Source organism: Akebia trifoliata, chromosome 3 (assembly GCF_017979445.1).
Source record: "Akebia trifoliata isolate Shusen 1 chromosome 3, ASM1797944v1, whole genome shotgun sequence".
In the NCBI taxonomy this organism is placed as follows: domain Eukaryota; kingdom Viridiplantae; phylum Streptophyta; class Magnoliopsida; order Ranunculales; family Lardizabalaceae; genus Akebia; species Akebia trifoliata.
The window spans coordinates 54280390-54296353 of NC_141377.1; the positions used below are offsets into that span (position 1 = coordinate 54280390).

General features: G+C 34.6%; 1 protein-coding gene across 1 annotated transcript; it reads left to right on the top strand.

Moving 5' to 3' along the window:
- The first annotated feature begins 897 nt into the window (after window positions 1-897).
- LOC147408020 (protein REPRESSOR OF VERNALIZATION 1-like) lies at window positions 898-15964 on the top strand. The gene is made up of 8 exons (XM_086436851.1): window positions 898-1222; window positions 5166-5228; window positions 7362-8117; window positions 8592-8726; window positions 12509-12592; window positions 13700-13759; window positions 13858-13947; window positions 15549-15964. The coding sequence occupies exons 1-8, from the start codon at window positions 995-997 to the stop codon at window positions 15828-15830; spliced, it is 1698 nt and encodes a 565-aa protein (XP_086292977.1). The 5' UTR covers window positions 898-994; the 3' UTR covers window positions 15831-15964.

Here is a 15964-nt window from a genome sequence, read left to right on the forward strand (position 1 = left end):
ACAAAATATGTTTCTAGGGTTTTATCGAGTGAAAATATAGATATTTTGGAGGGTTTTTTTTTGAAAATTATTTAGGGTTTTGTGGCAACTTAGGGATTTGGAATTTATAGAAGAAGGAGGGACTCACTGAATACAATTATTTGTAGTGACCTGCATTTGTGCCATGGTTTTCAATCTTCATCTATCGAGATAACTTGAACCAATCATGTCTTCGGGAGTTATGAAAAGATAATTTTCATCGGCACACCAACATTTACTAATAACATACCAATTTACTAATAAGCAATTGTTGTGCTATAAGTGCCAATAAAATCTCTCTTTGTAAAATCATGATTTGTGTTGACGTCAATTAACACGCACTAATGCTAGAAGTAGCGATAAATATTGAAAAATATTTTGCTCGAAATTTTTTTCGTCACTGTGCTCAGACTGTCCAGTGCCTGTCATGTCAAACCTAATAAGGGTAGTTTTATAAAGTGGTGATCATTTCGAAAAATCTTTTGCTCATAGATTTTTTGTGAATAATTCAGAAACACCCCTGTAAAATTAATGATATTAGGTTTATCTCGATGCAAAATGAAATATTAGGTTGAACATTGAGTTTTCTTGATGATTTTACGATAAATGTTTGATTTTTTTTAATATACTTTTCAAATACTTAAATTAATAAATAAAAAATCATCGAGAAAAAAACAACATTGACCTATAGTCAAGGGTGGCAAATCTAATATTGCTTTTAGCAAAGGGGGTAAGCCTAATATCACCAATTCTCCAGGGGGATTTTCTAAATTACTCAATTTTTGTTGTTGACAGTACTCACAGATTATCTTTCATCGTTGCATTCAACGATTAACGCGAATTCCAGGGAAGGGCATATACGTTATTTTAGTAGAAGTTGTTGTACTTTTCTGGACTTTTAGTTCACGATCTGCATAATAAAAACCCTCGACTTGGCGGTAAACCTCATTTTCTCACAAATTTTCCCACACAAACGATGGGCAAGAGAAGGTTGGCACATATTTTAACAAGCGATAGCGAAGATGATAAAGAGAAGAAGGCGAAGAAGAAGCATAAAGACGAAGAATCAGAAAACAGTGATAAAGAAGAAAGCCCTCAAGAAGACGCGAAACCAATCGGTGAAGTAATAAAGGTCTCTGGAAAGGGTAGAGGGAGGAGAAATCACTATAGGGCTTTTGAATTCGATGGAAATCGAATTTTTCTTGTAAGTTTATTGTGATTTTGGGTTGTTTTTTTAATATCTTGGAACTGTTTTTGTGATGATTTTGATCTTTCAAGTTTAGGTTTTTTTAGGTTTGTTTCGTGTGAAACCTAAATTTCTTATCTTTAAAATCAGAGATCATCAATTGCATAATAATGTGCACCATCATCCTTGGTACCCGCACATCATCCTTGATACCCATACCACACACCCAATCCTATCCTCCATACTCCCATTCCTGTACATCCAACCTACACCGCATACCTTCCTAAATGCATATTCTAACCAGATCCTACTTTCCTTACGAAGCTTCTCTTGAGCCATGCCAATTACCCATTAAAGTCAGAATAATACCTTCTTAAGCCTTCTTTAATTGATCCTATCTTTATGCCAATCCTTGAAAGATCTTATCTTCAATCCATTATTCCCTAAATCTATCCATAATTCTCTCAATCTCAGAGCTGAAAATGCTGAATTACCTCTTGTTAATTTCCTTATTTGTAGACATGAGAAGTCAATAAATTGTACTGTTCCATTGAGAACTCCCAAGTTGAATGATAAAGTGTTCATTGTGAACTTAGGAGGTTCAACCACCTCGAATTGGCTCTTTCTCTCTATATATTTCTCTGTTTTTCATTAATTTCTGTTTTTATTACATTACAATGATAAGAATCGTAACACATTACTCTAGTTGAATTGTGCACAATTTCTTGTCTTAATGTAGTTTTAGTTTTCAATTTTTTTTTTATAGGAAATTTACGTGCTTTAGAAAGTATCTGTTTATTGAGATTGTCAATACAGCCCTGTTTGGCTATCGTTATTTTGAAATTGGTTATAATTGAAGAATTTCTTTTTTGGTTGCCTAATTTTTTTGTTTTTATATTTTTGATGGTTCTGACAGTATCTCTATTATTGCACACTATTGCTGAAGCAAACTAACCAAGCAAGTAGAGAAAGACGAGGGGATTATGTTTGTTAGGAACCTAAACCAATATGCCAAAAGGCCTAATTTAGGCCCTTAACCACTTAGGCACGTAACAAACCACCACACTTCGCAGTTGACGTCAACGACAGCTTTCACTCTAGGTGGGGAAATACCCAGGGTTTTTTTTCTCAAGGTTTTCCCATACCCTATATCCCTCAGGCACTTCTCAAGGCTTTTCTCAGGGTTTTTTTCCTGTAGTCAGTAGCCCTCCTAGGTAGCCTTTTCCGTCACTCAAACCTGAGTCGTGGTGTTGGCTCTGATACCAATAGTTAGGAACCTAAACCAATATGCAAAAAGGCCTAGACTTGTTGGAATGAGTCAAATTTAATCCTTAACCACTTAGGCATGTAGCAATGTTTTTCTTTTTTGGAATATCGCTGACATTCTCAAATTTTTTAATCTTACTATGTAACATTATTACTACTATTTTTTTTTACTATTATTTAGTCAATTTTTGTAGAACTCACCACCTTTCTTGTCCATGCATCAACTACTTCGTCACATTTCTGTTGGTCCATCTATCTTTCTTGTTTATGCCATTGAATATCTATCAATCTAGTATGTAGTGTCATAGGTTATGTGTGTATCATAATATCTCAATTGGGATTTTTTTTACCTTGCTTGGTTATGTCATTGATGAAGTCGCATATAGGTGTGTCTATGCATGAATGGACCCGTTGTTGACAATATTTTGATGGTGATTGGATGTATTCCGAGAGGTCAAACTAATTAGTGGGAAATAGATAATTTTGGTTTTGGGGTGTTAAAATGAAATTAGGTGAGGGAGGGGCATTTCTATATATCATTATTTAAATATATATATATATATATGGGTCAGGTTCAAAGGACAACCATTTCTACACACATATAGACAACGTGTTTTGTCTTATATGGGCAAAAATGTTTGGAATGGACTGATTTTTTGTGAGGATGATCTCTGTGATGAGGAGATCATCCTTGCCAAAAATCAGCTCATTATGAAACTTCTAGACCGTCCAATTTTTGTTGAAAAATTATAGACCGTCCAATTTTTGTAAATCAATTTTGATGGGGTTACAAGTTTTGGAATGGGATGATTTTTTGCCAGGATGATCCCCTCATCACAGAGATTATCCTCACAAAAAATCAGTCCATTCCAAACATTTTTGCCTATATAAGACAAAACACGTTGTCTATATGTGTGTAGAAATGGTTGTCCTTTGAACCTGACCCTATATATATATATATATATATATATATATATTGTTTATGAAATAATTGTTTTTTGGTTTAGCATTATCTAATAATTGATTATGTATGCAAGCTTTTGCTCGTTTATAGTGTTGATAATCAAGCAGCCCCTATATTTATACTTGGAATAAATATTTTATGTTTTCGATGTTGAGGAAAGCTGGCTCTACTTGCCCTGTGCCCATTTGATGTTATTTTGGTACATAGCCAAAATTTTTTCCTCAGATAGATGTGCTAGTAAGGTGAGCAGAGGAGATAGGAAAGAGATAAGATTTGAGAAAGAAGAAGATAAAAGAAAGATAAAGGATAGAATGATGAAACCTTGGAATCACACCAATGAGTTTCTTCGAATCACACAAAAAAACTGCATAGAGAGAATTCACCCAGAAAACTCTAAAATAAAACCATATTTGTTCAAAAAAATCTCTGTAAATAAATGCTAATACAAGCCATATATAATGAAAACCTATCTAAGAATCTTACTAAAACTGAAATATTAAATAAGGATCCTAATCAGTCCTAAAAAGATTAGACTACTAAAAGTCTAAAATAGAATCCAAATCAAATGAGGATTTGATCTCCACGCACCAGTCAAAAGAATTTATAAAAATCAAAATACTAACTATGCTTGGCCGCGAGTTTCTTAAAGAAAGAAAAACGAAAGAAATAAAACTCTTATATTACTTTTAACCCCTACAACTACTCTGAATTAATCATAGGCCCTTATAATTCTCATAATTGTGAATAAACTAGGGTTGTGATATTCTAACAATAAGGTCCCTCACTGGAAAATATAAATAAAAGATTAAAAAGCTCTACTCTTCAAGCTTTGATGTCCCCATCACACCTTTTTTTTATTTGTTTCTAGATAGCTCGACCTTTAACACTATTAAAAACAGCCACTATTAATACTTTTGCTTGCTTGACAAGTAATTGTAAGCATAGTCACCGGTGAGGTTCGGGAATAATTTGGAAAAAATGGTGAAATTTGAAAAAAATTGCAAAATTTTCGGTAAGTTTAATAAAAAATCATCCTAAGGTTGGATTGTATAATGTTCCTATTTAGTGAAATTCTCATATTATTTCATAAAATCCCATATGAAACTACAATAATAAATCACCAAACCCATATTGATAGCATCCATATATCCACAAAAGTAATCATAGACCCACAATATATTCAAGGTTTATATTATTCAAAATATAAAATAATCACAATCATTAGTCTGAGATGTGATTGAGAGGAAAGTGGACAAGAAAGAGGACAAAGGGTTAGATGCTAAGACTTTAGAGAGGGGAATTCGAGAGCCAAATAGTTCGCCCTTGAACATGACCCTATATATATAGGTCTCTCTTGAAAATTCTAGCTTGCAAATAGTGTTGAAAAATTTGCGTTTTAGCTAACCCATAAGTTTGGTGGAAATTGGTTTGATCTCTTAAAGCTTTTTCTGGGTATGTGTTTCTCTGTTTTTGGGTTGGTCATCTTGACCTCCTTTAGTAATGAATTTTTACTTATAGGGAAGAAAAAAGGCTTTGTGGCCAACTGGTTTGTTGTTCCTAACTATTCACTAAATGTTATTGGTTGAATTTTAGTTTATTTTTAGATACATATTGAAGTTCCCTCTAGTTGTTACTTTACTTTTGTAGTGAAGTGTAGTTGAAGATAATGTTTATAATTTGCTTCTTCTATTCTAATTATCCATTTCATGCAATTTCTTGGTCTTGATGTAGGAGGATCCTGTTCTTTTAACTCCTGAGGATACAGGCCAAAAGCCTTATGTTGCAATCATTAAGGTGATTCATTTTCTTTAATTTTACTATTCAATTGTGTTATTCTATTGGATGTTTGTAGTTTTCTTCCATGCGCTTCTGGTTTATCACTTTTTGATTTAACAGGATATGTATAAGAAATTGATTGTCTCAGAACGTGTGTTTTGAATCCATCCCAATCATTTATGAGAATTTTTTTGACCAATTAATGTTACTGATAGCCTGATCCTAATCTCTTCATGCACCATTTCTAGTTCAACTGATTCTGTCTTCTTCGTGTAATTAGATTTCCAACAGATAAAGTTTATACAAAAAGTCATTTTTGAAGTAAAAAAATGGCACTTGTCGAAATTGAGATTGGATATCCTTTTTTTTGTTTTGTTTGCACAGTCAGAATTGAAGTGAAAAAAGTTTGAGGGCCATAAAGTGATGTTCCCATGTGGATCCTTCGTCTCTAGTATCTTACATAAAGCAGGCTATGTAAATGATTTACTTTGTGTTTAAAAAGCGGGGAATCGATTTCTCACTTTCTGATTCATTGTCCTTTGGTGCTTAGGATTTGGATCCATTTCTTGTATCTTTTCAATTGTTCTTGGGTTTTTCCTAATTCAGTTTTGTCTCTTTTCCAAGTTTGGAATAAAAATCCTTTTGTGGGAAACAAAAGGTACTTATGGTCCATTACCCCTTTTGCTGTGTGGTGTGGTTTGGCAAGAAAGGAATACAAGAATTTTCAATGGGAAGGTTTTGGTGTTTCAAGACAATATTATGGAGGTGCTAGGTATCATGTTCTTTTGGAGTAAACTGGAGGTGGATTTTAAAGGGGTGTTCTTTGACGATTTTGTATTAACATGGGATGCATTGTGTGATAATTTGTTGCTTGATTTTAATTTTGTGATGTATGCTCTTGTTGAACTTTGGCTGGTTATCTCAACTGGTCTTTTTATTAATACAATTGATCTACTTATAAAAAAAAGTAGTAAAAGTGTCAATTTGCTTCTATAATTATAATACAACTCGTATTTTTTTACTCTTAGTTCTTTATTTATTTTTTAATATATCATAGCACTTGTACCAGGGGTAGCTTGGCTTTTATTAAATTTATGTAGGATTTCTATTGCATGTCATTATGCAAGACCCCCCCCCCCCCCTTGCAAAAAAAAAAAAAAGGCCTTTGTTTACATTCAATTGTTCTATCAAAGACAAATTTGTAATTGAGTACATTTGTCGAAATTAAGGAATAGCTCCAATGGGAGGTAAATTAAGAGAAAGTCATTTTTAGATGGTTTCGGCATGTGCAAGGAAGACCAAGAACAGCACCAATGTGGTGTGCGTTGGTGCAAGACAAAGGTCTAAGAGGGAAAGAGGAAGAACTTAAATGACATAGTAGAAGTAATGAGGAAATATATAAAGGAATATGCCTTGACTGAGGATATGGTTCAATATAGAGTTAAAATGGTGAAATAGGACTGTGTTGCAGACACCAATACCTAGGATAAGTTGAATGATGATCATGAGGAGGGACCTCCTACTTGATACGACACCGGGTTCTCCTCTCAGTCTACTTGATGTCAAGGTTGTCTAATCTGTTCACTTCGTTTGCTTTCATTATCAAGTTATCATTCTGTAGGTTCACTTCATATACTTTCGTTCATTTCACACACACACACACATATTCATATTAGTGAAAAAAATAATATTTTGAATGGTTTATTATTAATTCCTATACGAGAAATCATGAAGTGTGAATTTGGGAGCTTCATCCCTTCATCTACAACCTTGCATACAATTTTTTATTCCTTCTACATAAAGATGCCTAAATGTTCATTGGAAAGCTATTTGCTTAATCATGCATTATCACTTTTTGTTAAGGTTGTGTAGTATGAGTTGATTTGCTTGTTCCATTCACTGTACTTTCCTTTTTGGTAGATTACCTTATTTTTCTCTTTCTCCTCCTACCTCTTTAATATCTTCTATTTATAAAATTTTGTCCCAATTTGTAGATATAGAACCTCGAACCGTTTTTATATTTTGACTGTACCTTGGATGTTATATTTCCTGTTTTGTAATTTCCAAATTTACATATGGTCATTTTGATTTATTGAATCCTTTTTCTTTGGGCTAAGTTTTGAAATATGGAATCTGGTATTGTCTTCACAGGACATTACTCAGGCTAAGGATGGAATGATGGTTACCGGGCAGTGGTTCTATCGGCCTGAAGAAGCAGATAGAAGAGGAGGTGGAAACTGGGAAGCACGTGATTCCAGGGAGCTGTTTTATAGTTTCCACCGTGATGAGGTTCCAGCTGAGTCTGTAATGCATAAGTGTGTGGTGCATTTTGTTCCCTTAAACAAGCAAATTCCATGTCGCTCAGTGCATCCTGGTTTTATTGTACAAAAGGTCTATGATACTGTCGAGAGGAAACTCTGGAAACTAACAGATAAAGATTATGAGGACAGTAAACAGCATGAAATTGATCTTCTTGTACAAAAAACTCGAGAGAGTTTAGGTGAACTTCCTGATATTGAGATTGAAGATGCCTCGGTTGAGTTGGAAGAACAATTGAAGAATAAACGAGCTCTTAGAAAGAAAAACATGATCCCCCTTGATGTTTCAAGGGAAGATGATGCAACCACCAGACCTGATCAACATCCAATTGCAGAAACGCCAGGAAGCTGTGCAAATGATGCTTCAGAGTATTATGCAATTTTGGCAAAATTCAGAGTCCTAACTAAAGATACTTATCGTGACAAATGGTTGGAGAGGCTTCTTCAAGGAATTCAGTTTGCTTGTGACAACAAGGACAGTATGCAGGTGGATGATAAAGAAAAAGATGGACCCAATTGCATGGATTATAATGCAAGGGGAAACAATAGCTCAGAAACTGCAAATGAATTCCAAGAGAGGAGCCCAAAGGTAAGTAGTGAATAGTTAATCCAGTTCATGTTATGATGCAAATAACAAAAAACAAACTCCCGTTTTTCTTAAAGTCTCGTATAAAACGCGTTTTGCACCTTTAACGATTAAAACAATTTTTAAAAAATGGCTTTTCAAAAAAAAAAAAAAAAAAAAACACGTCTTTATGTTTTAAACACAACCTTTGCGTTTTAAACATAATTAAAAAAAAAAAAAAACCATGTTTTGGCTTTATGGTTGTTTTTGCTTGGTTCTCCATTTAATGTAGAATTTGATGATAATGTTTTGATATTATGGTTTTTATTTTTATTTTTTATACATCACATTATGAATATATATGTTTTTTCCCCGTTTATTTCTTGTTTCTTTCCCATTTTTTACAAGGTTTTCCGTTTCCATTTTAAACCCATATTTCGACTTGGTGACTATGGTATGATGCTAGGACCCTTGATTAACATTTATGGATCTGTTTAGGGTGGTGGAACCATTCGCTGGCCTGAAGATGCTGTTTTAGCTGTAGTTGCTCTTGAGAATGCCTCACATGATGCACTTAGCTTTGATTTTCAGAAGTATAACCAAAAGATGCGCCAAATGCAGTTCAATCTTAAGGTTTGGAGACCATCAAACTGTTGTTTTGATTCTCTTTTTTATTATTTCGTTTTGAAGTATTGATTTGGAAATTTCTCGTCTGTTTCTTTTATTTGTGCGAATGCTATTTTACCATTTTTTTAATATTTCTATTTGGAACTTGGTCTATAATTCTTATCTTACAACATAATTCTATATCTTAGAAGTGTAGGTTTTAACTGCCATGGCATGATTTTTGTTTACTTGCATTTGTTTGTGATAGGTAATTGAGTATTTGTAGTGTGGCAATAAACACCACCGAAAGAATATACAACCTAAATACACCGTGGAAAAAAAAACTGAAAACTAACAAGGTGCAAAATCAATGTTGTACCACCTTAATGCAAAATCATAACAAAAAAGAGCTTTACATGGTTAGATACAAAGTGCTTTAATATTCAAGATAAACCTTTAGGCATGATTAAAATTTTCATTATATTTCAGAATGCTTGGATGGAACATTCTGTTTTTCCAACATAATAAAGCAAAACATTGAGAAATTTCAATTTGGGAATGTTTCATATGTTTTGGAGTGCATTGCAAAACACATTGGTAGGCATGTAAAAAACCTTTTATTTGAAATTTGAATGGTTTAGGACATTTTGGAATGTTTCATAGGTTTGGGAATGTTTCCTTGAGCATACTGAAACATATCAAATGCAGTGTTTTGAGGTTGCTACTTTTTTTTTGGAAATTTTCAAAGCATTTCTAATGTGTATATGTGAAAAGTGCGTTTTTAATTGTAACTTTCAATTATATATTTTTATGAATAAATATACTAATATTTAATAATTTATGGTGAATGTTTCAGAATGTTCTGAATATTTTAAAACGTTTTGGTCCAGTTTCATCCATTTCGGGTTTTTGGAAAACCTGAAACAACTAAATGATACAAGATTTCTAACCTTGTTTCTGATGTTAAGTCTCTTTCCCATGAAAAATACAACAATTCCCTTTGTTCCAAATTTCCAAAAAATATAACAAATGGAAGGATCATAAGACTATTCTTCTAGGGGAAAAGCACATCATAGGTTCTTCTCTGCATTGGAAGAAGATGTTATGCTCATTACTCAATTTGTTGAAGAGATGAAATATAAGATATCCATCAAGCTAGAATTACCATCGCACTTCAGGCATAATCCACAACATAAGACAGGAAAGATCATACTCCATGCCTCCCTCTCCAAGTTACAACAAAGAAGCATGGGACAAACTATTTCCTTACTTGATTTACAAATAGCGTAAAAGTCCACAATTATTTTCTTCTGGGAAATCAAATGATTCCCTGCTAAAACTTATCCAAAATAGCTTTCAGAATGTTAAAGAAACATGGATTGATCAGTTCATCCTTTACAAAGGAAGCCTGGAATTCCTGAGGTATTGTCTAATGAAGGGGAAGGGATAACATGATCGATTTGAGAAGGATTGTCATTATCAAGGCATCATTTTGTCGTCTTCATGGGCCCAAATCCTCATTTATGAGCATGGCATGACCTTGTGTTGTGGCCTATTCCTTGGGACCAAAAAAAAAAAAAAAGTATATAGACATCACATATCATGCTTAGATATGCATGGCTTTGAGCTCGAACTTAAGCTCTAACCTGTTATCAAAATCCAAAATGCTAACCCTCCCCCTAACTCATAAGACAGGAAAGATTGGACCCAATCTCAAGAAACCTATCTTATTGTGCACATTTAAAGATAGTAGTCCCGCAATACAAATGCTATTTGGGCGTATACTAACATTCATTCTCATGAGAGCACCCATGAGTGACCCATCGAGTGGAGCCATATTGTCATTGGGATTAAATTTGTTGGATGCCACAAGCAGTTAGACATGGCCTAGACTCTTGGGCCTGTATGATCTAATCAAAAAAGAAACTATGATATTGACTATACAAATTTTGTCCACTTCCATTTGGGCTTAGCATGATGTAAACCTTCTAATATTGGGTACTAAAAACCTACATATACGGACCCTAGATCTAGGTTCTTGAACTTATGTTGCGTCAATAACCTAATGACCCTATTTCAAGTGAAAAACTTAGACCAACCACCAAACTTGAGTTGGAACTCACCTTTTTTTTATTGGTAGTTAGAACTCAACTTAAGGCCATAGTTTTAAGCCTTGCCTATTTAAAACCCGTAATAGTGAGCCCATAAGCACTACCTATTTAAGCCCCACAGCATTTTAAAAACTTTTTAGGGTTCATTCCTAGTAGTACACCTCGAGGCAAAGCCCATAAGTCCATAACAGAAAGCCTGGAGTCATGATCCTAAATGTGGACTTATCTCATGATGTGCAGTCTTCGGACGAGGTGTAGATGAAGTGTATGTCCTTGTGTTGAAGCATGCTTATATTGCTTTGTGTGCCTCAGATCAAGTGTCACATGTAATAATCTCATTTAATTTAATTATTGTCTTAGGGTTCATGCCTTGGAGTACACCAGAGGCAAGGCCTGTAACAGAAATTCTTGAGTCATGATTCTAAAGGTGGACATATCTCATGATGCACACTCTTCGGACTAGGTGTAGATGAAGCATAGGCCTTCACATTGAAGCATATGCTTATATTGCTGTGTGGCTCACAGCTTAGACCATAGAAGTGCCACATGTAATGATCTCATTCAATTTAATCAGTCTTAGGGCGTCTAACCCTAAGATGTAATAATCCCATTTAATTTAATTATTTTCTTAGGGTTCATGCCTTGGAGTACACCAGAGGCAAGGCCCATAACAGAAATCCTCGAGACATGATCCTAAAGGTAGACATATCTTATGATGTGCACTCTTCGGACAAGGTGTAGATGAAGCATATGCTTATATTGCTGTGTGGCTCACAGCTTAGACTGTAGAAGTGCCACATGTAATGATCTTATTCAATTTAATCAGTCTTAGGGCAACTACCCCCAACCACCACACTAGATTTCCTCCATATTTTTTTTTGTTTTGGATAAGTAAATCTTTAAATTTGAACACAAGCATGCACTTGTGGGGAAGGGTTATCAGCTGTTGATTGCAGGATATCGATCAGATTTTGCTGGTTTTTTTTTTCTTTTCTTGTCATCTGTCTCCCCACCTGAGTTTTTGGCACATCTTGTTCCGTCGATAGCGATGCATGCTCAGCTGTTCACTTAGATAAATCTATCAAACTGAAATTGCAACACACCTCCAAACATATAAGTATGTTGTATCTTTTAAAATAACCTTGTCTTGAATGAGAGGAAGGGACATGTTTGAATTTTGAAAGGGAAATTGGGACAGATGTTGCAAAACTCATTTTGCAGTTAATACCTGAGTGCCTTCGAAATTGGACAAAGATGAATTCTAATTTCTGTATTCTCCTCATTTTTTTATTATATTAATGAATGGTGGTTTCGTAAGGTTTTCATCTCTTTCCTCTCAAGGTCTGTATGTCTCACTTGATGTTATGAAAACCTCATGCCTATACCTTCAAAAAACATTATTAGTGGTACTTCCATTATTTACTTTTGAAGCAGAGGATTAAACCTGTCAGATTCAGCAAAAGTTATATTTTATGCATGAATTTTTTATGGTACCAGCATATACTTCTGTTGAAATGCTTCTATAGAGTGCCCTTCAGACTTCATAGTTCTCTTTCCTTATTTATAAAATCTCTGTAGTAAATGGACCAGCAGTTCAGCAGTGGCTGGGGATGCTTATAATGTCATAATATTTATTCTTTCTTCCTCCCTTAAAAAAGTTCCATTCTTGTAATGAATATATATGATAACTTGTTGCAGAACAATGCACGTTTGGCTAGACGTTTGATGAATAAAGAATTGGAAGCTTCGGTAATTCTGAACATGACGCCAAGTGAATTGAAGGTAATCTTTTCTATCCATTTTCTAATTGATTCTCTTACATTTCTTCAAGGTGGGGAAATTTCATCAGTTTATCTTGGGCTTCGTCTTAGGGTGAGCTATAAATTCAAACTTATTTTGGGACCTTTTCTTTGAGAAGTAAGATGCAGATTGGATATCTTTCAAAAGTAGGTTGATGGATTCTCATTAAAAGTTCTTTTGGCTAGCATCCTTGTATACTAAATGTTACTCTTTTCCCTCTTCCCCTTCCTAGGATTCCAAAATCTAGGTTGTGAAGTCTTGTCTAGATTTTGACTTGGCTTTGGATGGAGGGGAATGGAGGAACAAGATTCTTTTAACTGACCCCAAATATTTGGGATAAGGCGTCATCTACTGCATCAGAAAAAACCTCAGCAGTGCATCATCTTATTGTTTTGAAAGAAAAAAAAAAGGATCGTTGTTAATTTCTCTTCTGTGTGCAAGGCAAGCGGAGCATCAATCAGTTTGTTATCTATTATCACGTGGCAAATAATATCTGGGCTATTTTTCTTGCTCTTCCTAGCAAGTATGTTGTGGGATTACCACTCTAGTTAAATAGGTCAATGCACTTTAGCTAAGGGATACAATATTTAATATAGTATTCACCCAAGTGAGCAACATCAAACCCTTGTATATTAGTGTCATATTCATGTTGACATGGAATACATTGCACTTTTTATCGATCATATCATTGTGAACTGTCCTTGTTGCCATTTGTACAGCGGTTCATGTTCTCTTTGTGCAAGCAATTTGGGATTCAAGGGTTTTATTTGTTGTTGTTGAGAATTTTCTTTTCATTGGGAGCTTATTTATTCTGTGTAAAGGTAGATCAGGTTTTAGTTCTGTTGTTCTGCCTTCTTGTTTCTCTTAATCTTTGAGGTAGGTCTGCTCAACCTCCCCCTTTCTTCTTTTGACGATATATCTTATATTCATCAGGAAAAAAAAAGAAGGAAATAGATTGGTGTTTGTCATAACAATTTGAAACTAAAATTGTTGTGTTTTTTTTTATATACTCCTAATTTGAGTTGAGGTTACCTGTTAAGTACCTTCTGTATCTGTAATAGATTTCAATGAATTATCTCTTCATTTCAGGATGGTTTGAAAGCAGAGGAGACGGCAAAAAAGGAGCCCGAGGAAGCGGAGCGCATGCAGGTGACTACTTTCTCATTAAGTCATATATTTGTCATAGCTGGCTGGAAATTCTGTATGCATTGTGTATGTACTCAGCATGTATTTTGCATATAAAACAGATGACGGATGCCCGGTGCTCAAGATGCATGGAGAAGAAAGTGGGTGTGACAGACATTATTCAAGCAGGAGGACGTGGAGATCGCTACCAGGTTGTTACTTTTTTCCAAGGGTCTTGTTAACGTTTTCCCCTAGGGCACCCATTAAAGTGCAATAAATACACTGTGGAAATTGGAATCTGAGGGTATTTTGGTAAAATATAATTTTTTTAAGGGCATTTTTGGTACAAAATAAAATTTCCAAACTGTAGTTATTGCACTTTAACGTGTGCCTGTGCCCCTTGGGGCACACGTTAACAAAATCCTTTTTCTAATACTTCACTTTTAGTTTCTGTTTTTTTTTTCCTTTTTATATCTTAATTTTTATCCATAGTATTTGGTAGGTTACCCCATGACCCAATTTAACCAAATTCCAAGAAAAGTAACAAATAACCCTAGAGATCAAAATCGTGAGCTTGCAATTGTGGAAAATTACGTAGAGGCAAAACTTGTAAATAATTTTCAATCTATTAAGAGAGACTCGTTGACATGTAGAAATGTCTAAATACTGGATAAATGGCTAAGATAGGAAGAGATTTCCTAGTCATTCCTGTGGAATTCTAGATTTCCTACAGATCACAGTTTCCTTGGTGAATCTCTTCCCACCTCATTCTTTGTTCAACAAAATTGCCACATTGGACTCCAGCATTTTCCGACAGTAAAAGGAACCCTCTGTGCAAGAAGGCCATAATTGCAGTTTACCCAACATAAATAAAATATTGTGAGTACCAATATTACCAACAAAATCACCGAGGAATTGAGAGATCATTTAGGGTCTTGTTCATTACGCATGGAAAATGGGCTGGCATATGAATTCCCTTGGAAAATGCATGGTCATTTGATTATGCATTTTCCTTAGAATTCAATTTCCTACCCAAAGTTAGTTTCCATCCAGGAGAGAAAATGGATTCTCGTCCCTCCCCATGGGAAAATGATTTTCCAACTCCTAATGTTGTTCTCTCACGATAATTACCATGCTTGAAAAAATTGAAAAACATAGTTTTAGACCTTGACTAAGCATGGATGTCTATGGACTCGAGTCAACTCGACAACTCATGAATTGACTTGAATGAGTCAAATAAAATGTATTCAATTTATAAATATTTATATTGGAACAATAATTTTTAATATGTTATAATAAATAAAATATTTAATTATTGTTCTCAATTTATAAATGGATCGGATGAGTTTCCGACTTGACTATATGTATTTTTGAGCTGACTCAACCAATTTGACTTGATAATTTCGCGAATTGACTTGTGAGTTGGTTCCATTGAATTTTGGGGCCAAGTTACCTTGAAACCTAATAGCATCGAGTCCTCAGTAAAGTTTGGAGTTGACGAGTTTTAAAACAATGCTAAAAATCAACTCACTTTTTGATGTTTTCCTAGGTGCAATCGGATGATGGAAATTATTTTCCAATGATATTCATTTTCCCTTGAAAATGAGTTCTTGCAATTAAAATCTAATATGCTGCTACATCATTGTTCATAGGACTTTTTGAACTATTGAAGTGGAATACCAAATGGGATATAACACGGCCTCAGAAGTCATAATTGAGAAAGCTCATCTTAGAACCTTGATATATGTTGGCATTTCTCTCAATGTTGTGTGGACTTTGCCTTCTGACAATTTTTTATTTTGATGGTCTCCAGTTGGAATGTATTGCATGTGGCAACACATGGTATGCTTCTCGAGACGAGGTATCCACGCTGACAATAGATGCGCCGAGTGGTGGAGGGAATGTGGGCACAGCACCCTGGGCCACATCCAAGTTTGAAGAAGTTGAAAAATTATTGGTGAGTCCCCGTGAAACTGAGAAAGCCGCTGCTGATCTTTTTCAAAAAACAACCGCGCCTTATGTTCCTACCTTGGAAACCCAGAAATCACTTAACAGGTCAAAAACGGAAGATGCTCCACCTACCAATGCAGAATAGAAACTATGTAAGATTTATTTATTTTTTATTTTTAAATTTTAGTTCACTGTAATTAGCTCGTCAGTAGGAACAAGAAGATTTTCACTTTGTTTCTAACACCCATCATAAGAAAGAGAAAAGTATAGTAGTGTTCA